General features: G+C 42.6%; 1 protein-coding gene across 5 annotated transcripts in view; it reads left to right on the top strand.

Annotated features, from left to right (window-relative positions):
- Positions 1 to 24,704, top strand: part of LOC129864126 (regulator of G-protein signaling 3-like) — a 271,563-nt gene that overhangs the window by 100,996 nt on the left and 145,863 nt on the right. For 4 of the 5 annotated variants that reach the window (XM_055936752.1, XM_055936755.1, XM_055936756.1 and 1 more), the window contains 2 exons: positions 3,286 to 3,397; positions 11,500 to 11,543. In XM_055936752.1, coding sequence (XP_055792727.1) covers positions 3,286 to 3,397; positions 11,500 to 11,543 — 156 coding nt within the window. Of the gene's footprint in view, positions 1 to 3,285; positions 3,398 to 11,499; positions 11,544 to 22,165; positions 22,443 to 24,704 lie in introns of those variants that run through there. The other variant, XM_055936757.1, reaches the window with a different exon arrangement.

Genomic DNA, 24,704 nt, shown 5'->3' with positions numbered 1-24,704 from the left:
TCTCCTCCGTAGGTATAATTATGTGGGCCTTATTCAGATAATACATGCCATAATAAGATGCCCAGTGCTTCAAGCCAAGCCTCCTTCTCAACCTTCTTTCGATTTCTCCCCACCCCAAAATTTCTGTCGCATCTTGCGCTCTGCACCTGGTAGTCCATCGCGCATGTAAACAACTGTAGCCTTGGCAGTCGATAGCACCCATGTGCTATCAGATGCCTAGGCTAAAACAACTATAGCTTGCCCACTCCATAGCAAGCTGCTCTATCTGCACTGATGGGTGAAGTAATTTAATGTTGAGCTAATTTGATTTCAGAGGTTTAAAAAGGAACAGAAAGGAGCCAAATAAACCGTTACATTTTTGGGGTTCGAACCGATTCATAATTTTATTTTGCAGGTCGGAACAGTGGAATGGAATGGAAAAAATGATTGGTTCTGTTCAGAACGAAACAATTGGAAACAATTTTGGTTCCAAACCCTGGTCTTGGCTCAGAGCGTCAGAGCTGGTAATTGTGGGCGCTGCTGGGGCTTGATAAAAGAGGACAAATATTTAACAGTCTGTGTTTGTGCTGTAGATAGTCAATGTGGGGCCAGACATCTCTGCAGATTGGCCCTGTTTCAATAAGTAATCTGTAAATAATTTGTGATATTACAGCTTTTACCTTGGTGATGCATAGCCCACTGTACACTCGCCCTGGGCACACACACACAGACACCTACACACTGAAATACACACGCATGCACACGGATACACACACATACAGTGCCAAAAGAAAGTCTACAATCCATTGAACTTTTTTCACATTTTGCTGCCTTCAAATTTGATCTAAAACAGGATTAAATTAGATTTTTGTAATTGTGTAATAGTGGTGCCAGCATCCTGCTATAGGTATGCTTGTAATCGGCAGGGACTGGGGAGTTTGTCAGGATCCAAATAAATATGAAAGGGGCAAAGCCCAGATCAAAGTTAGAGAAAGACCCACCTCAGTCTTCTGAAAACCTACTCCTGGGATAGAGTTTTCTTTTCAGTGAGACAATTACACAAACGTTAATGCCAAAGACACACCAGAATGGCTTTCCAGTAGGTGTTGAGTGTTCCTGAGTTGTCTAGTCTCAGTCCTGACTTAAATTTGCTTGAAAATCAGAGATAAGGTTGGAATATTGCTGTTCATCAATGACTGCCAACCAAATTGAATGAGTTTGAGCAATTGTGACCAAAACAATGGATATATGTTGCCCTAAGTGTTGTGCAAAGTTGGTAGAATCGTATTCCAAATGACTCACAGCTGTAACTGCTGCCAAAGGTGCTTCCACCAAGTATTAACCAAGTATTATTGGGAATGTTCTATAACTTTCTTTCACTTTTAAAATGTGGAATAGGTTACTCTCATTTAATCCATTTTTAGATTAAATGTTAAGGCAGCAAAATGTGAAAAAAAAAGATGTAGGCTTTCAATAGGCACCCATGCGTACACACACACACACACACACACACACACACACACACACACACACACACACACACACACACACACACACACACACACACACACACACACACACACACACACACACACACACACACACACACACACACACACACACACACACACAGTCATCCACACAATGTATTTGCAACGTATACACATACAATTCCATTAGTGGAGGCTGCTGAGGGGAGGACGTCTCATAATAATGGCTGAAACGGAGCGAATGGGATGGCATCAAACACCTGGAAACCATGTATTTGATGTATTTGATCGCATTTCATTTATTCCCCTCCAGCCATTACGACCAGCCCGTCCTCCCCAATTAAGGTGCCACCAACCTCCTGTGAATTCCATGCGTACAGTATTTGCATGTGCTCACATGGTGAGAAAGTAACACGCATATCTAATAGAAGCTACTGTGTTTAGTTGGGACTGGAACATGATTGAGACCTGGAACATGATAGTAGGGTATAAAGGGGCTAGGGGACGGGTCACCCAGTCTCCTTAGCCTTAACAATGGGTGGCTCGCTCTCCTGCCTGCCTCATTGTTTGGACCATCCACTGACATGCAAGAGACAGAGAAGTACCTCTGCCAAAAATACACCCCCTACACAGCACAGCCTGAAACACACACATCCTATGGCCAGGAAGGAAAGCAGTTTGGGAAGGCAGTGTGTGTGTCCTGCCCTTCTCTTCTTTCACACGCAAGCCCCCCCATTCCTTTACCCCCACCCTCCACCCTCCACCATCCCTTACCCTCTAAACATGTACCAGCTATAAGTGGTACTGTTGGTCTATTCAGGTGCTTTAAAATGCTTCAATCGCAAGGAATTATGGACCCAGAACCTCAGAACCTCAGTACCTTTATATTTCTCTATGTTAGCAAAGTTTTTCCTTTAGTGGGTCATAAGAATAGTAAGTAAACCCATTAATAAGTTAGACTAGCTAGGGTTTGGATTAGTCATGCGTGCACATAAGATGCAAATGTCATCTTTAGGGGGGCTTGCTGAAGCAGTGATGGTCTAGAGACCTCGGTGCACTGTGTTCCTGTGTGAACTACACTTCCTGTTGCATAGAAGGTTGCAGTTTAACACCGCTACAAAGACACTTTGTAGAGGTGAGAGGGGCTGTGTGTGTGTGTGTGTGTGTGTGTGTGTGTGTGTGTGTGTGTGTGTGTGTGTGTGTGTGTGTGTGTGTGTGTGTGTGTGCTGCTCTGATCCTGATCATTGTCTGTCCCTGACACCAGATAGACAACTACTCTAACATGACAGGGTGACAAGTCCTCCACTAACCAGATTATCTATCAAGATGATCATCTATCAAACATTTTAAAAGACTGTCAAGATGTGTGTGTGTGTGTGTGTATATATGTGTTTGGCAAAAGAGTAAATGTGTGTTGTGCGCCTATGTAAACTGTTTTGCAATGCATGCACAGTGCTGTGATGTCGAGTTTTAGCAAGAAGATATTTTCAGCTAGGTTTAACTCAGTCTCTCACCATCTCTCACCATCTCTCTCTCTCTCACCATCTCTCACCATCTCTCTCTCTCTCTCACCATCTCTCTCTCTCTCTCACCATCTCTCTCTCTCTCTCACCATCTCTCTCTCTCTCTCTCTCTCTCTCTCTCTCTCTCTCTCTCTCTCTCTCTCTCTCTCTCTCTCTCTCTCTCTCTCTCCTCTCTCTCTCTCTCTCTCTCTCTCTCTCTCTCTCTCTCTCTCTCTCTCTCTCTCTCTCTCTCTCTCTCTCTCTCTCTCTCTCTCTCTCTCTCTCTCTCTCTCTTTCTTTCTTTCTTTTTCTAGGTGACAGTGTTCATCTATACAGACCTGATGCTTGTGACCAGAGAGGATGAACCAGGGAGATGTAACGTCCTACAGAACCCTCTATTCCTCAGACAACTACGGCTACAGGACGGTCAGTGTTTCAACCCTTACACACAAACCTTAGACCTGGCCCTGATGCTATTGGACACGATCCCAACTCCTTTAACCCCTTTATTACCCTGTTCAGCTTCGACGGCCAATGTATCAACCCCATAGGCCTAACCTTGTTGACCTGACCCCTTTGTAGACTTAAAGGGATACTTCGGGATTTTGGCAATGAAGCCCTTTATCTACTTCCCCACAGTCAGATGGACTCATGGATACCATTTTTATGTCTCTGCATCCAGTATGAAGGAAGTTAGAGATCATGCTAACTAGCATTAGCACAATGACTGGAAGTCTATGGTATTTACTAGGAGTTACTATAGACTTCCAGTCATTGCTCTAATGCTAGTTAGCAAAAAAAGTGGACAAACTGACTTGTTGAAAAGGTTGCATCCTATGACGGTGCCATGTTGAAAGTCACTGAGCTCTTCAGCAAGGCCATTCTACTGCCAATGTGTCTATGGAGATTGCATGGCTGTGTGCTTGGTTTTATACACCTGGCAGCAATGGGTGTAGCTGAAATAGCCAAATCCACTAATTTAAAGGAGTGCCCACATATTTTTGGCAATGTAGTGTGTGTACAGTCATCTAAATGAACAAATGCCATGTTATTTTTAATCGCCCAGTAGTAGTGAGTTAGACTTCCACTAGGATATTTAGGCTGAATGTGAGCCAAACCCCGGAGCTTTGTCTTTCTGTTTCTCAGCTATATAAACACTCCACTGAGTTGGTACCTCTCATAGAATAGTTTGACCCACAATATAACAAAGTACTACAAGTCAAATAAATACCTCTTACTGTAAATGCCTGTGTGTATAATGTAGAGAGGATATGGAGAGGGCCGGGGTTACAGTAGGCCAGACCTGGCTGGGTGCTAGTGAGGGCCTCTGTGTGTGTGTGTGTGTGTGTGTGTGTGTGTGTGTGTGTGTGTGTGTATACACATTCATATGCACACAAAAATGAAATCTGTTGACATACCCAGGGATCAGGTGGCAGACAGTCCAGTCATATCGGTCAGCTGTGGTTGGACAGTGTGGAGCCCAAACAGAATCACAATATTCTCAGGTCTCTGTGTTCTGTCCTGCTCCATCACTGCAACTATATACTGTAGGTTCTGCGACTATCGCTTTTTATGTCTCACCCTCAGCTCTCTTTAATATCTGCTCTTACTCTACTCCCCCCTCTCTCTCCATCTCTGTCTTTCTCGTTTTTCTCTCTCTCTTCTCTCTTTTTCTCCAAATCAAGTCAAATCAAATGTATTTATATAGCCCTTCGTACATCAGCTGATATCTCAAAGTGCTGTACAGAAACCTAGCCTAAAACCCCAAACAGCAAGCAATGCAGGTGTAGAAGCACGGTGGCTAGGAAAAACTCCCTAGAAAGTCCAAAACCTAGGAAGAAACCTAGAGAGGAACCAGGCTATGAGGGGTGGCCAGTCCTCTTCTGGCTGTGCCGGGTGGAGATTATAACAGAACATGGCCAAGATGTTCAAATGTTCATAAATGACCAGCATGGTCAAATAATAATAATCACAGTAGTTGTCGAGGGTGCAGCAAGTCAGCACCTCAGGAGTAAATGTCAGTTGGCTTTTCATAGTCGATCATTAAGAGTATCTCTACCGCTCCTGCGGTCTCTAGAGAGTTGAAAACAGCAGGTCTGGGACAGGTAGCACGTCCGGTGAACAGGTCAGGGTTCCGTAGCCGCAGGCAGAACAGTTGAAACTGGAGCAGCAGCACGGCCAGGTGGACTGGGGACAGCAAGGAGTCATCATGCCAGGTAGTCCTGAGGCATGGTCCTAGGGCTCAGGTCCTCCAAGAGAGAGAAAGAAAGAGAGAAAGAGAGAATTAGAGAGAGCATACTTAAATTCACACAGGATACCGGATAAGACAGGAGAAGTACTCCAGATATAACAAACTGACCCTAGCCCCGCGACACATAAACTACTGCAGCATAAATACTGGAGGCTGAGACAGAAGAGGTAGATTTGGATCCTATCTCATCATCCACGCTGTTTTCCTCCATCCTTGCCTGAGGGGACGAGAGGCTTATATGTAATTAAATATGGCACTTCTCACACGTGAAAAAGAAAAGGAGAACCTCACATTCTAGGAGCTCAGATGCAATAATTGAATAACCAACGTTTCGACATAACCAACAAACCTTCGAACTCAACGTAGGCTTTGATCTGAAGCCATTCTTGTGATTTTGCTATTGTTTGTAAATGTTTGTAGGCCCATGTAGCACAAATCGTATCTATGATTGTATGTTATCCATCCATGCTTTTTATATGTTCTATTTACATCTGTTAACCAACCAGTGACTTCAAGCCCCACCCAGCCATGATTACAGACACCTGTGTGTCCTTCCAAACGATATAAATTAGTATTTGTCATTATACCCTGATGAAGACAGCTTGTCTGTCAAAATGTTGGTTATTAAATTATTGCATCTGAGCTCCTAGTGTGAGGCTCTCCTTTTCTTTTTCAAGTGTTCTACTTCGCTAGCCAGCACCTCGCCTAAACAAGTGTGCGTTTCTTTCACCTCCAGACATCTCACACATGACCAGAGCCATAGCTACATATGAGGACACCGAGGTCCAGACCTCATTTATTAAATAAATCAAAAAAATAATAACAATAATCCGTCGGTGTCTCAAGTTACTGTTGAGGTGTTAGATTATTAGAATACACAAGGTGCCGTTTCGAAATTTGGTTGTGCATCAGCATTGTGCCCTTTGTTATGTGTCACTCACTGACAGTCACTCAATTAGCCCATGTCAGCTAAACTTTTTTAGATTGGTCAATTAGTCTTGCTATCGAAACTTTTCTTAGTCACTCTCATCCAGATATCATATTACCATGGCTTATGACTTAAACATTTGTAGAATTGCAGGAAATTTGTAATTGAAGTCACTTGCATTATTTCCCATAAAGTAGAGTGAAAATATCAGGTTTTGGCCATGAGTTGCTGCTGTTCCTGCTATACCGCCACACTCATTTATCCATTTCACTGGTCTCTTGTGTTTATTAAATAGATCACAATAGGTCCTTAGCAACTTTGGATAGAAAACCCATCGATTTTTCTCATGATGAAAATAAATTGTGTGGACAAAGCTATCGATTGGACAAAGCTATTGATCACGTGACACCATTCATTCCTATGTGAAGACTCAATAGTGCATTGAAGCCAAATGAAGTCGGTTAAGATGGCGTCTCATGAAGACATAACATGCATAGTTTGAGCTACTCTAGGAAGGGATGTTTGTTGCAGGCTATCTGTGCTGCAACCTCTCATTGAAAAATTCAAGTTGGTCTGCGGTTGTATGTACTGTCAAATTCTCTAAAACGACGTTGGAGTCGGTTTATGGTAGAGAAATTAACATTCAATTCTCTGGCAACAGCTCTGGTGAACATTCCTGCAGTCACGCTCCCTCAAAACTTGAGACATCTGTGACATTGTGTTTGAAAATTACACATTTTATTGCCCCCAGCACAAGGTGCAACTGTGTAATGATCATGCTGTTTTATCAGCTTCTTGATATGCCACATCTGTCATGTGTTTGGATTTTCTTGGCAAAGGAGAAATGCTCACTAACAGCGATGTAAACACATTTGTGCAAAACAATTGAGAGAAATAAGCTTTTTGTACGTGTGGAACATTTCTGGGATATTTGATTTCAACTCATGAAACATGGGACTAACGCTTTACATGTTGCGTTTGTATTTTAGTTCAGTATAATTGTAAACTATTGCATGGCAGTCATATTTTTCAATAGGATTATTAGAAAACTGCTCTGTAGTGTGATTAGTGATGTTTACCATTAAACCCTACCCTATACCATTACCACCAGTGTGTGTTTGGGTCTTTTATAATTGAAGACCATTACATACCATAACATTGAAACCATTATAACAGATGTAGCTTAATGGTTAACTTGTTAACCTGGAATGGTACGTAATAATAACAGTAAATAATCCAGACCTTATTTGAAGGGAATGAAATACACGCAAAGGTGCCATTTCCTGGACACAGATTGACCGTAACAGAAGGACAAACTGAATTGCTTACATGGAGGACTGGTTTGAATTTTGAAGATGGCCACAGCACACACAGCTATTGAATTTCTACGAAAGTTGCAAAGGAAATGTTTGTAAAACTCCCATCCCCCTTTCTGTCAGTCTCTCTCTCTCTTTATCCTTTCCATTTTACTTATTCCGTCTGAAATATAATATTTAAAAAGTTCTACCAATCAACAGTCCAGTATATGGTCACCTTCTGTGACGTATGAAGTGAGCTAATGGTCAGGCTAGGGAGAGGTTAGCATATGTATTTAACCCCACAGATGACAATGTTTTACATTACATTGCATTGCATTACATTTGCTAATGTCCTGGCCCCTGAGACCCAGAGCACAGAAGGGGGATATAGAGGTCTATCCTTCTATCCTTCCTTCTCAGATGGGTCACTCTCTGCACTGTGGTGCACCTCCACCACAGCGGATTAGGAAGTCTTCAGGGGGTTGGGAGAGGTGTGTGTTTGGGAAGGGGGGTGTACAAGGAGGGTGCACCTCCACCCCACCCCACCTGTCATTGTTATTTTAGTACAGTAGGCCACTCAGGAAATAGGCTCCGGGGACTGTGTTTGTTCCAACGAGGGTGGTGTGTGTGTGTGTGTGTGTGTGTGTGTGTGTGTGTGTGTGTGTGTGTGTGTGTGTGTGTGTGTGTGTGTGTGTGTGTGTGTGTGTGTGTGTGTGTGTGTGTGTGTGTGTGTGTGTGTGTGTGTGTGTGTGTGTGTGTGTGTGTGTGTGTGTGTGTGTGTGGTGGCAGTGGGACAGGGGGTTTCCTGTGACCCTGTCATCTCCCATAGAGACAAGGGTGTGGAGCGTGGAAAGGACAGAAGGCTCGAAGAGAGACCAGTGCACCACAACAGACACTGTTGGGTGTACGTGTAGAGCACAGGGACATCAAGCAAAACATTTGTAATTTGGAAAACATCACATAAAAAAGCCCTGTTACGTCACCCTATATATTATCTATAGCTTTTTTTGGGGCCTTATGAAGGCTTCATTAAGGTTTACAAGTTATACTTTGTTAAAGTATGACTAGAATAGTCCTAGACTCACCACAGTATCAGGCTGTCATTGGTCATAAATGCTGTGATCCAACTCCTTGGGTGCAGTAGATGTCTTGATGTTACTCAGACGACTCTCCTGCATTTGTGAAAACAAATGCAAGAGTGACCTCTGCTGTTGAGTTGTGAGAATCACAAGCATTCTGATCTGGTTCCGCGAATTTGAGATTGCAGTGAGGAGATACAGTATTCTTGGGCGCCAACCTGACAAATGTGTGTTTGAGCGAAGTGAATTGAAAATCTTACAATCTCCCTCGGCTGCCCCCCAGGGTTATCCCAGTGATACAGAGGCCATGAAAGTCTGTGTTCAATGAAGATTAAGCAGTTAAAAAAATTCTAACCCCCAGGAAACACAGTACATTTACAGTGTCACAAAAACATTACTGCCTAAGTTATGAGATGAGTTGTGATGGTGGGAGAGATTTTAGATGAAATAACTGTAAACTGTATGGACATGTATGTCGGGAGAAATGGAGGTCGCTGGCCATCAGGAAATCTTGAGTGCCTTGCTATTTTACAGAACATGTTACTTAGTCAGTAAATATTGTGCTGAAGCTGTGATACTAACGTTGTCGTAGGATCAGAAATGTGTTTTTGTTCAATATCTTGACAGGTCTGTGGACCGTGATTCATGTCAAATCAATAACCCTTTACGATTGCTCCTTAATGGATGTATTTGTCATAGTCAGTCAGAAAATACATTCAGATTCTTTCTACTGTTGGCTATTCGTGTAATCAATGCATTTAACGGTGACATTATTTATGGTTGACCAATATGGATGCTCATTATTGCAGTAATTAGAGTGATCGTAACAGTATTGTACCAGTATAGTAACAGTATAGTTGTAATTAAGCAATATGGCCTGAAGGAATGTGGTATATTGGGGGTGTGGTATTGGCCAATATACCACAGGTAAGGGATGTTCTTTCCTGTAAACAGCCCTTAGACGTGTTATGTGTACCACAAACTTCAGAGGTGCCTTACTGCTATTATAAACTGGTTACCAACATAAATAGAACCGTATAAACAAGTATTTTTGCGTCATACCCGTGGTATATTGTCTGATATACAAATGGTTGAAATGCTGTTTCAGCCAATTAGCACTCAGGACCCAAACTACTGTTTTATAATATAGTAATATTGCACATATTACTGTAGGTGTGTCTACAGCGACCCTTGGGGATGGGCATGACCTCAGTAGTGTCAAGGGTAGACTGTGTTCATGTGGTCAGTGTTCCTATGGGGTACAATGCTGCACAGCAGAATCTATATTGGTTCAATATATCTCTGTCTGGAATCTCCCCTGGCAAATGACAATAGAATAGTGTCTGCTACAGCTAGTGCCCTTTCTTATCGCTCTGACCTACACACAAACGCACGGACGCAGGCAGGCAGGCAGGTGCACACACACACACACACACACACACACACACACACACACACACACACACACACACACACACACACACACACACACACACACACACACACACACACACACACACACACACACACACACACACACACACACACACACACACACACAGTAAGGCCATAGGCAGTATCCTGCTGCAGTTTCCTCCTTGTTGGACATTGCTGTCACTGTGGTAGACAGGTTGACGGCCTGGAGTTTGAGAGGAGCAGACATTAAGGCAGGTGGGCCCATCACACACCATCACAGCCTGTCTCATTCCATTAGGGAAGACACAAGGACTGAGACACACACAACTACAGTCGCACAGATGCGCACTCAGCTCTCACACACACACGTACGCACACACACACACACACAAGCATATACACACACAGTTTGTACAGGCAAAATTCTCTGTCTCGCTTAAAAATCCCATTTTGAAGGTTATGTTTATGCATGAATTCAGAATGATTAAGGTACAGGGTTATGGTTTGGGATAGGGTAAAAAAATAAAAATAACGCGTGCCTAGCACTGGGATTGGACATTTGACACTCGGAACAGGAGCTTGCGGTTCACGCCTTTCTGCCATCCCCGTCTGCAATGCCTTAGCAAACCGCAATCCTAATTGATGGTGAGCAATATTACCATCAATGTTGCCCCTAGTGGATGTTTTTTAAGTCCTCCCCGATGTCATGGGTACCTGGACGGACGTCGGATTTCGCCTTGGATCTTGAGCAACCTGGCTGTGTATAGGTGTGGTGGGTGGGAGAGGTAATGCCGATAACTGTCAAAGCTTACAGATCTTTATTAGCCCCTCTTGGCAGCCATTTCTCTTTCCCAGAGCAGATGGAGTGAATAAAGAACTGGATGGATGGAGGTAGGGAATGGATTACTCCTGTCTTTCCTTGACCAAAGTTAATCATAAACCTCAGTCTGGGGCAAAGCTCTTTTTCAGTTTGATCTTCAGGGAGAGACAAGGTTATTAGAAAACACACACCACACACACACACACACACACACACACACACACACACACACACACACACACACACACACACACACACACACACACACACACACACACACACACACACACACACACACACACACACACACACACACACACACACACACACACACACACACACACACACACACACACACACACAGTGACACCCTGCAAGCTCCCCTTTTCCTCCTCTCTCTCTCACCCTCCTCACACCTCCTCATATCTGTCCTGTGGGCAGGACTGGGCCACTCATCATGGGAGGCGTCACCACCACTGTCAGATTGTCACCTCCAGTTGTCACCAGAGAGTGATATAGTGGTCCTGAGAGGGGACTGTGGAGACAGGGTGATAGGAAATCTAGGTTGGCCTCTGAGATGATCCAAGCTATTCATCTGGACCTGGAGACACAGCATGTCTTTAGTGATGTATGCCTCAAAGTATTGAGCTAGGATGCGTGGGTGGTAGGCAACCTATACATCTGTAACATCAATAATTATTGATGATATGCAATCATTTGTTTGTTCCTTCCACAGATCGTGCTGAAGAGCTGAAGTTCTATCTCATCCACATGACTGAGGTAAGCAATTTGTGTGTGTGTGTTTGTGTGTGTGTCTCAGAGGGGCCATGCACTCCAGTGGAAATCACATTACAGGGCAGACACAAGGGCTGGCTCAGAGTTCTAATGAGGATGGATCTCTCTCTCCTGTCTCTCTCTCCTGTTCATTCTCCCTCCTCTTTCTCGCACACTGAGCATCATCACAAACCAAAGCACTGATTTCATTACTTTATAGAAACAATACTGAACACAAACATAAATAGTAGTGATGCTATACAAATGCATCTGATGGGTTACTTTATTTAAGGCACTGGTGGTTAATGCCTCTCTGTCTCTTTGTCTCTCTCTCTCTCTTTGTCTCTCTCTCTCTCTCTTTGTCTCTCTCTCTCTCTCTTTGTCTCTCTCTCTCTCTCTTTGTCTCTCTCTCTCTCTCTTTGTCTCTCTCTCTCTCTCTCTCTCTCTCTCTCTCTCTCTTTGTCTCTCTGTCTCTCTGTCTCGCTCTCTCTCTGTCTCTCTCTCTCTCTTTGTCTCGCTCTCTCTCTTTGTCTCGCTCTCTCTCTTTGTCTCTCTCTCTCTCTTTGTCTCTCTCTCTCTCTTTGTCTCTCTCTCTCTCTTTGTCTCTCTCTCTCTCTTTGTCTCTCTCTCTCTCTTTGTCTCTCTCTCTCTCTGTCTCTCTGTCTCTCTGTCTCTCTGTCTCTCTGTCTCTCTGTCTCTCTGTCTCTGTCTCTGTCTCTGTCTCTGTCTCTGTCTCTGTCTCTCTATGTTGCCAATCAGCTGCCCTTGCCTGTCACGTTTACCTAAACCTCTTGGCTTTGGTTAAAAACAGATGGATGTAGAACAGTTTAATATGTTTCCATAATGGTAAGAAGAAGGAAAAAGCTCAGCTGTTCCGCTATGTCCAATAAGATGGTTAAAAATAGCCACTGTTATGCAAGTGAGGAGCTGCCCATGGCTGGTGTGCTGGGTGGTAATTGTGCTTTTTGGAGACTGTAGTGTAGATGGATGCTCTCAAACACCCACACTCAAACTCACGCTCACACACAGAGATCTTGTGGTTTAGGTCTTGTGATGGGATACCTGCTCCACTCTCTCCAGCCATTATCACTGGAGAAAAACAAAGTCGAACACGCACAGCGGCAAGACATCATCACAAAACATATAATTCATTCAGCCTCAGCATCCCGTCAAACCTAATCCTTCAGTCGATGACTCTCGCTTAACAGCAGTCCTGCAAACATATGTCACACACACACACACACACACACACACACACACACACACACACACACACACACACACACACACACACACACACACACACACACACACACACACACACACACACACACACACACACACACACACACACACACACACACACACACACACACACACACACACACAGAGACAGAGGGAGAAAGGGAAGTAAGAGGGGAGAAAGGGAGGTGAGACAGTTGATCTCTGTTCTCCTGATTGAGTGCTGTCATGTGATAACATGTGTCTCATGTTTGCCCTTTCTAACTGCTATTTCAGTGTGTGTTTGTGTTGCATGTATGAATGTGAGTAGTGTAATGTAATAAAGTCTAATGAGATTGTTCCTCCCTGGTATCTGCGCTGTGCAGTAATGGTAGCGGGAGTCTATGTGTGTGTTTCTGCTGCATGTAATGCGATTCATAGTCTCCCCAAGTCTCCCTGCTCAGCTGAAATGATAGCGTGATCTCTCAACAGCCCTGGGGAATGGACATAAACACACACGCACACAACCCTAATAAACCAACAATTTCATTACAAGCAGGCAGGTCAAACATATGTTTCTCCTTCTTCTCTTCTGTTCATGACATAACATACGACTGCATAGCATTAAGGCTTTAATCTTGTCCATCTATCTCCCTGGGGCTTTATCATACTCATACACATATGTCTCCACATCCAGAGGAGAATATGTCCTCTCCAGGATTCAGGAGAGGGATACAGCACTTCATAAGTTAATGCTCTAGTTTGCTTACTTACATGCACACATGCCGACATGCCCACACACCTGCATGGACGCTCACGTTCACTCCTCAAAGAATCACATACTGTATACCCAGAAAACAGGGGACGTCCTGAGGACAATCAGCAACATTCCCTTTTGGTCCCTTAAGGTTTTTGGCGCGACATTATCCCACTGATGTCTTGAGAATGTTCAAAGAACATTGTGTAATGTTCCCAGGGGAATGTTTTCTGGGGGACCTTAGTCTAGTTCCCTGTACATTCCCAGGACGTCACTGAGGACCATGTCAAGACCTTTTTAGGATGTTCTCAGGACTTTCATTTTACTTGTCCTTAGGACGTTGCGTGATGGTCCAAAGGGAACGTTCTTTGGGGGACCTTTTTATAGTTCCCGGTTTGTCCCGGGGATGTTTTTAGGACGTTCTTGGGACGTTGTGTCATGGTTACCTGAAGGTCCCCTGAACGTTCTTGGGATGTTGTGTCATGGTCCCATGGAGATTTTAGTCACGTGATGGTCTCAGGTTTCCTAAACCATGATAAGTAAGGTAATGAAATGGTATGGTATGGGAGTTTTAAGGCAAGTGGTACGCTGTGCAGCTAAAATAGTGTAGAAAGCTTTAATCAATGACAATATGATTACATTTGACATGATCATTTAGTACCGTCTTTTCATTTTGACCCTGAGACTTGAATTCACAACCTCTGGATTTGGGGTATGCTGATCTTTCTGTAGAATTTCAGCAGTTCCCTTCACATTCATTATAATACATCTCGTCACTTCGCAAAAAAGCCATCTGCACTTAGTTATCAGTTAATCTGACTATTCTCAAATGTATTGAATTGACTTATTTCAGGAATTTGAGTTTGGGTTTTCAGTATAGTTTTCTAATGTTGGTGCGGCATATTATTCTGTTTTAATGTTACTCCTGAATCACTATGATAAATAGAATTGTTTTTCTTCCATGTTTTATTTTTAACAGAGCTGAGATTTACTTTAAAGTGCAAAGAGTAGGAATAGGCTTGCAGGTGAAATCAGTCATTGATACAGGTATGACGGCGTAGCAGGTAGATTGGAATGCTGTGAACCAAGAGGTTGTGAGTTCATATTCCAGGTGATGACATGTTAAATAATAGTTACTGTGTTACTAAACATTGACAATGTATGTCAAATATGTAAGTTTTAAACACTGTATGTTAAAAGTGGGTACCCCTAGCATTGCCAAAAGACAAAGAGCTGTGACTGTATCAGTGGCTCACCAATCAGGGCCTTGATCGGCTTAACAACAGTAACAAGGAGTGTTGTGTAATGAAACTAGGGTGCCCGTGCCCTGAGTAGAATGTTTTTTTGGGGTAGAACGTTTCTTTGTGACCATCACGGGACGTCTGCCGGGACAAACTGGGAACTAGAAGAAAATAAACTCCAGGGGCCATGACTAGGGCTGTTGCGGTGACCATACTACCGCCACACCGGCGGTCACGATTCATGAAGGCAGTCAAATTCCACGTGACTGTTAGACAGTAATTAGGCTTATTCAAGCTATGATGATGCTGATGGTCATTAGTAGCCTACCAAACTTGTTAACTGCCTGGTACTCCGCACTCTATTGTCCCTCTAATCACTCTGACATCAATGCAAATGTAATTGAAAATCAAACACTTCATGAGAGCCCATGAGCTCATGTTGTGCAACATTTCTATAGGCTATGCAATTGTGAGAAAAAACAGAGTGATGGCCTCTATTAAAAAGAGGATGATCCCATCAGCTTTCTATAGGCTAGGTCTACTATATTTTATACCTCAACTTTCCTAATATTAAGCACATTGCTTATCTTTATAACAGGAGTATAGCCTCCCTGACTGGCATGAAAATGAAGCACAGGAAAAGCGCCCTCCATTCGCTATTTAAGTGCATAGATTACATGTATTTTTCCGCAGCCCTTGTTGCGATACAGGTGCATGATAATGGTCCATTCTAAATCCAAACACACATATTTCACACATATATTATTTAGTGTATGTAAAGACAAGATGAAATCAAGAACAGTTTGATGGGTGACAATATTAGGCTATCACTTGTGAATTATATATTAGCGTAAGGCAAGAAACAATGCCTTTTTTTGCGACATTTTCGAATCATAGTCGCACACCTCAAGTAGCCTAGCTTATATGCCTATATGTTTTGATAAGGTTTATATCACAACTAAAGTAGCAAAATAACTTCTTAAAATGATGATGCACATTAATCCACTTCACAAGGGGTGTAGAGCCTATCTGGCATATTTGTATTTTTTAATTTCACCTTTATTTAACCAGGTAGGCCAGTTGAGAACAAGTTCTAATTTACAACTGCGACCTGGCCAAGATAAAGCAAAACAGTGCAACGAAAACAACAACACAGAGTTACACGTGGGATAAACAAAAGTACAGTCAATAACACAATAGAAAAATCTATGTACAGTGTGTGCAAATGGAGTAAGGAGGTAAAGCAACAAATAGGCCATAGTAGTGAAGTAATTACAATTTAGCAATTAAACACTGGAGTTATAGATGTGCAGATGATGATGTGCAAGTAGAAATACTGGTGTGCAAAAGAGCAAAAAAAGTAAATAGAAACAATATGGGGATGAGGTAGGTAGATGGCTGGGCTATTTACAGATGGGCTGTGTACATCTGCTGTCCAGTCCTGACCAGAGAGAGCCCTTATTTTCTATGGTAGAGTAGGTCAGGGCGTGACTGGGGATAAGTCTAGTTTATTATTTCTATGTGGGGTTCTAGTTCTGTTTTTCTATGTTGGTGATTTTGTATGATTCCCAATTAGAGGCAGCTGGTAATCGTTGTCTCTAATTGGGGACCATATTTAAGTAGCATTTTTTCCACCTGTGTTTTATGGGATATTGTTTTGAGTTAGAGTATGTTACACCTCTTAGTTACGGTTCATTGTTTGTTTCGTTCTTTCTTTGTTGTTTTGTGCGTTTCTAATAAATAATATGTGGAAACCATATTAATCCGCTTCACAAGGGGTGTGCAGCTTGGTCCGATAATTATTCCAACGAACGTGACAGCTGCAGCGATCGGTAAGCTGCTCAGATAGCTGATGCTTAAAGTTAGTGAAGAAGTTACAAGTCTCCAACTTCAGCGATTTTTTTAATTTATTTTTTTATATATTTTTTTGCAATTCATTCTAGTCATTGGTAGCAGAGAACTGGAAGGAAAGGCGGCCAAAGGAGGTGTTGGCTTTGGGGATGACCAGTGAGATATACCTGCTGGAGTGTGCTACGGGTGGGTGTTGCTATGGTGACCAGTGAGCTGAGATAAGGTGGGGCTTTACCTAGCAAAGACTTATAGATTGCCTGGAGCCAGTGGGTTTGGCGACGATTATGTTGCGAGGGCCAGCCGACGAGAGCATACAGGTCGCAGTGTTGGGTAGTATATGGAGCTTTGGTGGCAAAACAGATGGCACTGTGATAGACTGCATCCAGTTTGCTGAGTAGAGTGTTGGAGGCTATTTTGTAAATGACATCGCCGAAGTCGAGGATCGGTAGGATAGTCAGTTTTACGAGGGTATGTTTAGCAGCGTGAGTGAAGGATTACTTTGTTGCGAAATAGAATGCCGATTCTAGATTTAATTTTGGATTGGAGATGCTTAATATGAGTCTGGAAGGCTGGAAGGAGAGTTTACAGTCTAGCCAGACACCTAGGTATTTGTAGTTATCCACATATTCTAAGTCAGAAGCGTCCAGAGTAGTGATGCTAGTCGGGCGGGCGGGTGCGGGCAGCAATCGGTTAAAAAGCATGCATTTAGTTTTACTAGCGTTTAAGAGCAGTTGGAGGCCACGGAAGGAGTGTTGTATGGCATTGAAGCTCGTTTGGAGGTTTGTTAACACAGTGTCCAAAGAAGGGCCAGATGAATACCGAATGGTGTCGTCTGCGTAGAGGTGGATCAAGGAATCACCCACAGCAAGAGCGACATCGTTGATATATACAGACAAAATATTTGGCCCGAGAATTGAACCATGTGGCACCCCCATAGAGACTGCCAGAGGTCCGTACAACAGGCCCTCCGATTTGACACACTGAACTCTCTGAGAAGTAGTTGGTGAACCAGCTCCGAAACCGGATTGCACAGCCGAGAAAGTACGGTGAAATGGCCAGTGATCTGTTTGTTAACTTGGCTTTCGAAGACTTTAGAAAGGCAGGGCAAGATGGATATAGGTATATATAAGCAGCAGGTACATTTCAAGTTTGTGGAAGATCATTTTCACATAAAAATGCACCTTTTATAATAAAAGCATTGCATGCATAATCGCGTTTGTAGTCACTTTGATAATGTTTTTTTCCCCGCTAAAGGAACATTTGTGCTTATAGCCTACTGCAGTGTGCACATTGTGTCAGGACCCGGTGTGAGAAACAGTCACTAATAGTCGGCAGAACCCAGAAGACGAGGCAGACTCAGCAGTACTAGAGATGGTGGTTTAATAAAAGAACAAGATCTTCAGGCAAAGAATATAAATCCACAACGTCCAAAATAAAGCCAAGAGGCAAAAATGGATATCCTCCAAAATACAAAGAAACTCCACAAAGTGGAAAAAACAGCAGGGAACAAACAAACCTCAAAAGACTAATAAAAAATAAACAAGAACTAAACCAGAGAACCTCTGGAAAATCCAACAAGAGACATATATGTTCACAGCAAGGCTGGGGCTGGGTGCTAACATACAAACACTGAACAAAGAACTGAGGAACACACAGGGTTTAAATACCAACAAGAAAACGACACACAGGTGCAAACAATAATTAGAGCAAGGAAAAAACAAAAGGTTCAAAAAAGGTGCAATGGGGACATCTAGTGACCAAAACCTGAACAATCCTGGCCAAATCCTGACACATTGCTGCACTTATAATGTGAAGAAACAGCCAAATAGTTTATTACAATTTAAGCTGAATGTTCTGATCTGTTGCATCAGCATCATTGCGTCAAAACGTTTTTTTGATGCTAGTGGTTGTATTAATTTGGGATCTTTCGCATCCCACAACTGTCCCAGACTATGTTTGGAAAATGTATTTATCGCACAGAATAGAATAGGTCAACTTCTTTACTATGGGGTATTGACATTGGCTAGTGCTTTTGCTGTTTGTTAGGCCTACTCATCTTGTTGGCAGATGAAAAGTGAATGTGGACAGTTCTTCCAATATCTTCAATATGCACCTCGGAATTGGATAAGGACGCACACAGTTGCATGCCTAAAATGTCTGTCTTCACTTGTAGCCTGTATGAAAGACCCGATCACGTGATGGAGAGCCATGTGAGTGAGAGGTGCTTCGGAGCACGGAGCACTCAGGGAGAAGGAAACAACGGCCACTGGCCGCAAAAGGCATGGATTTGTTTAGGGTGCACTAGGGCCACACAAAGGGAATGCCACCGGGAAATTCGAGGCATTATCAAGTGCTTGTCAAATTGTGAATGAAAGGCTGATTAGGTGTGTACACCCTGCGCAAAAACAAAGCGGCGCTCATGCCTTTCAAGCTACTGTTTTCAAATCATCATTAAAGTCGCATAATGCAGCCTTACAATGTATAAAACATCTAAACATTTAGCCCCACATTTGTAGAACAACTGAAATTACATTAATAACTAAATTAAGCGTATAGGAATACCTATTTCTTTTGTAACAGCTCAAATCATTTGGAGAAAATATCCTTTCTATTTTATTCAGCTTTATTCAATTGTATTCTTCATACAATAAAATACTATAAAATAATGACATGGAATTCTAACCCAATCTTGTCTGCTAAATAAACTTGTGTATCCGACAGCCATATGGCATAGCCAGATCAGGCTCAACCGTAATAACAACTCAAAGTATGCTATTCTGTTCTTCTGAAATAGACTGTTTTCTTCATATCGTGTTTCTTTAGACCAGTCTAAAATAAATAATGGATTTATTCTGAAGGTGTAGGCTATATTACATGGATTTATTAGACTTAAAATGTAGATGTTCCAAAGGTCTGCATCATGTGTGGAAGCCAGGAGATGCTATTTGTGTTTATGTGAACGGTCAATTACCGTGAGACCGACAGTTATTTGCTTGACAATCACCGGCTGACGAAATCTCATGACCGCCACAGCCCTAGCCATGACACATCGTTCGAAGAATGTTCAGGGGACTTTCAGTTCTGTGTTTTGCTCTACGACCCACACAAGTGTCACTGGACTTGTCTGAATGTACTGTATCCCATACAAATGAATGGAAGTATAGAGCTAGTTTAGTGCCTAAATATGTGTCCAAAAAATTATATTTCCTGAGCTTTCTTATACCTCCTAGATATAGGACAGATACTTCAAAACCTTATTCCTTATGATTTATTTTTTGACTGTCTTTTTTTGCCACTTAAGAATGTGTTATTCAATACATTTCTATGGGCTATAGTAGTAAAGGCCAAATGCAGTATTTTATCAAATAATTTGTTTGTGTATATTTTTTTATACCTAAAGGGGTACTAAAATTCAAAAACAAATAGCTAAATGATCCATGGTATGATCATCTTAAAACAATTCCATATGTTAGCTTAGTACCCCACCCGGCTTAGACTTTTAGTGGTTTTAAACAATTCACGTAACTTTTTCTGGTTGTGTTGAGGAAACCATTGGAGGAGAATGATAGCTACGGTATACGATCAAATTGGCTGCAGTTAAGCGTTTCAGCTAGTTACTGGTAGTGCTATGATGTGTGTGTGTGTGGGATGGGATCAAAGAGGATGAAATACAAAGTCAAACTATGGCCATATTACCTAATCAACTACTATGCCTCTCCACTTTCCTAAACTATCCATGTTTTTTTTCATGTGTGTGTGTGGTCCCTGGTTGCTTAAGGTGGGTGACATAAGCAGGACAATGACAGGGATCTCAGGGCCTCAAATAAGTGTGTGTGTGTGTGTGAGTGTGTGTGTGTGTGTGTGTGTGTGTGTGTGTGTGTGTGTGTGTGTGTGTGTGTGTGTGTGTGTGTGCAAGGAGTGGGAAACACACACATGCATACACTCACACACAGCCACACACACACAAACACTCTGCACTCTGTTTTCCAAATCCAAGCACACACACCACACTACATATTATGCATACATACAGCTCCGACTCACACACCACGCTACATATTATGCATACATACAGCTCCGACTCACACACCACACTACATATTATGCATACATACAGCTCCGACTCACACACCACACTACATATTATGCATACATACAGCTCCGACTCACACACCACGCTACATATTATGCATACATACAGCTCCGACTCACACACCACACTACATATTATGCATACATACAGCTCCGACTCACACACCACGCTACATATTATGCATACATACAGCTCCGACTCACACACCACGTTACATATAGCTCCGACTCACACACCACACTACATATTATGCATACATATGTAACAGTATAACTTTACGTCGTCCCCTCGCCCCGACACGGGCGCGAACCAGGGACCCTCTGCACACATCGACAACAGTCACCCACGAAGCACGGTCGTTACCCATCGCTCCACAAAGGCCGCGGCCCTTGCAGAGCAAGGGGAAACCCTACTTAAGTCTCAGAGCAAGTGACGTAACTGATTGAATTGCTACTAGCGCGTACCCGCTAACTAGCTAGCCATTTCACATCCGTTACACATACAGCTCCGACTCACACACCACGCTACATATTATGCATACATACAGCTCCGACTCACACACCACACTACATATTATGCATACATACAGCTCCGACTCACACACCACGCTACATATTATGCATACATACAGCTCCGACACACACACCACGCTACATATTATGCATACATACAGCTCCGACTCACACACCACACTACATATTATGCATACATACAGCTCCGACTCACACACCACGCTACATATTATGCATACATACAGCTCCGACTCACACACCACGCTACATATTATGCATACATACAGCTCCGACTCACACACCACGCTACATATTATGCATACATACAGCTCCGACTCACACACCACGCTACATATTATGCATACATACAGCTCCGACTCACATAACCTCTGAGTCACAGTATGCTACACACACTCTTGCCGAGATAGACACACTCCTACACCCAAACTGTACACCACTGAGCAGGGGGTAATGATACACACCAGTCTCCTCTAATGTGGAGGGAAGGGAAGCTAGTACTCTTGCCTTAAGTCTTTTGGTTAGTATTGGCTGTGTGGGATGGTTATGCAATAATTGCTTTATTCTGTTCCGTAGGTATTGCTTTCATGCACATTTTGGGAGCACATTGTATTAGTTTGAAAAAGAGGCAGAGGTCTTAGATTCAGTTGACTGAGTACTTTGATTCTGCAAGGAAAGAGGTGTAAACGTCTACTAGTTACTTGTTGGCATTGACAGTGTTGGTTCAGACACCTCTACTATACCTCATCTCACTCTCTCTTTCTTGTCCGTCCTTCAGTACTTTCTCCTCCTCCCATTCCTCTCCTCTCCTTCATCCCCATCTGTAATCTGTGATGCTGTGTGTGTGACCTCTCCGTCTCCTCTACCGAGTCCAGGTCCCCTCAGACCGCATTGCCCTTCTCCCTCTGATCTAGGGGGCATCCTATTTTAGCAGCCGCTCCGAAAGGAACCATTCTAACCCACATTCACATAGGAGACTGAGATGTGTGTAAGCGAGAGAACGTGAGGGAAAGGAAAGCAAGAGAGCGTTAAAGACAGAGGGATACTAGACATATTGAGAGAAGCTATCTGAATTATTCTCCCTCAACCTTGTGTGTTATGGTTCTGGACTGGGTCACCATGGGTAACCTAGCAGACCGGGTTGGGACCAGGAAGAGGTTCATCAGGGGGGCAGACTCCCTCCAGAAGCACCTGCTCTCTGACTGCGTAGACGTAAGTGTATCTGGTCAACACTTCTGCTTGGGCTGTGTTTGAGACTCTACAGTTTGTAGTGAGGAAACTGATGTTTTTCGTTGTACACTTTCGGGTTCTTTTAGTTATTTAGACATGATTAAAGAACCCTTTACTAAAAAAGGTTCTATATAATATACCCAGTGAAGGCAAAGAATCTTGTAGTTAACATTCCCTTTTAATTTGTTTCAGCTGTTTTGCATTGACATTTGAATCGATATTAATGATGCTGCTGCATGAGTTTGCTTGTTCAGGAAAATGGCTAGCTGACATCTGATACCGTTTGCTTTCTACAGCAGGGGGAAGATTGAACTCATATTGTACAACATTGTTGCCGAGGTCTGTGTGGCAAACAGCAAGATTTATACAAACCTGTGCTGTCGCAAACTAAATGCTAGCATTAAATAGGAAATATCATGTATAATGAAAGCATACACTCTTGGATAAAATAGGGGGGTTCTATATAGTACCCTTTGGTCAATTCAAAATGTAACTGCCATTCCGATTCAACACCAAATGCCATAACAGCATGATGATGCAAGAGGAGGGTGGTTGAACTAACTTGCAAGTAACCTACCAAATAAGCACATTATAATTCAAATATATGAAGCCAAAGTCAGTATCAGACTGAGCAGAACTATCAGAGGCAGAGGATCTCTCTTTCGTCTGCTGCTGACAAAAACTGCATGTAAGTTGTTCTTCTACAGCATAATAATTATATGTCTGCATAGCATTTTGTCTTCATTCTGTCTGATAAACTTTTCTTCTTCTCTGGAACCAGTCAGGCAACAACCCATACCGTACTGGCGTTAGGTAGCCCAGCGTCAAAGGAGTTGGTCCTGTGGCCGAAAGGTGGCTGGTTTGAATCCTGGGCCGGGCGCTGGGAAAAAATGGGTGGAATTGATCTGACAACTGGAAGGCTGCTTGGTTCACATCCTCAAATAATTCACCTGCTGTTGGGCCCTTGAGCATGCCCCTTAACTTCACAACATTCTCTCCATCCATGGGCGGTGCACTGCAGCTTGAACCTGTGCTCGTCTCAACTGTATGTGTGAGATCTGCTGTTTGGGGGGTGTTGAGAACAAAGCAGAAGACACACTTTTGTTGTTCGCTGTAACTAATGGACAAAGTTGTGTTGTAAAGATATCAGCCAGAGTTGACATGAGCATTCATTCAAACAAAGAGATGCCTCCCTGGACACCAGTAAATATTTCCAAACTAATTTAGCAAATAATGACAAGTCCCATGATTTAATTGTTTATTAATTTATATTCTTAGCAACAAATATGACTATTTAATAATAGCAACCATAAATGTCACCATGCAGGGTTTTACAGTATATGGAACCATTTTTGTTTCAGTGAAAGAAACCCTCTAGGGTTCTGATCAAAGAACCCTACAAAAGGTTGTGATTTCCATTTTTCTAATGATTGCCAATTTCCCTTTTCGCTGTGCTCATCTCTCTGCCTGTTCTGTGCAACCATTTGCAATGGTCAGTGCAACAATCTTAATAACATCACAGGACAAAGTGATCACACCAATGCACTCTCTCTCCTTAACTTTCCCTGACAGATCATTTGGCCAAGGCCTATTTTATATTCAGCAATTAGCTGAATTGTTTCCGATTGCGAAAAGGCTATTAGGCCTAGTATAAAAAAAACTATTCTACAAACAAATGTCCTCAGGAACAGTTGGAAGAGAGACGCTATAGTGTAACCAAAGAAAGAAATATTATCTAGATATTAGGCCATTCATTAGGTAAATGGTAGGTCTATAAATATTTACTTGTCAAAGTGAATGAAAAAAAGTGAACATATTATGAAAAAATCAGGCTGCGCTCTGCAGTTCCGGACATGCGCTCCACTATTAATCAGGCCTACATTTTTAAACCAGGAAAGTATTTTACCTAGGCTACAACAACACAGCGCAATCTGGAATGTATTATTTTTATCAAGTGAGCACCAATTTTTGTCTAGGGCTGTAAACTGCTGTGCTGTGGGTAGGCTAAATTGAATAACCACTCAAATGTCCTGTTTTGAATGCTTCATGCTAACTGTCCTGTTTTGAATGCTAACTGCATACAGCCTAGGCCTGATTATGCAACCATTTGAATCAGTTATGGGTCTATTCTAGACAGTTTACAAGGTCCAGAAATGCACATTAGCAGGCCAGTCATAGTGTATATTTTTGTCAGGATGTATCGTTGTTAATAGGCTTACCAACATAAAATATGGCCTTCTCATG

Source organism: Salvelinus fontinalis, chromosome 10, assembly GCF_029448725.1.
Source record: "Salvelinus fontinalis isolate EN_2023a chromosome 10, ASM2944872v1, whole genome shotgun sequence".
In the NCBI taxonomy this organism is placed as follows: domain Eukaryota; kingdom Metazoa; phylum Chordata; class Actinopteri; order Salmoniformes; family Salmonidae; genus Salvelinus; species Salvelinus fontinalis.
The sequence above is the reverse complement of the archived record's forward strand: the minus strand, read 5'-3'. Positions and strand labels throughout refer to the sequence as shown.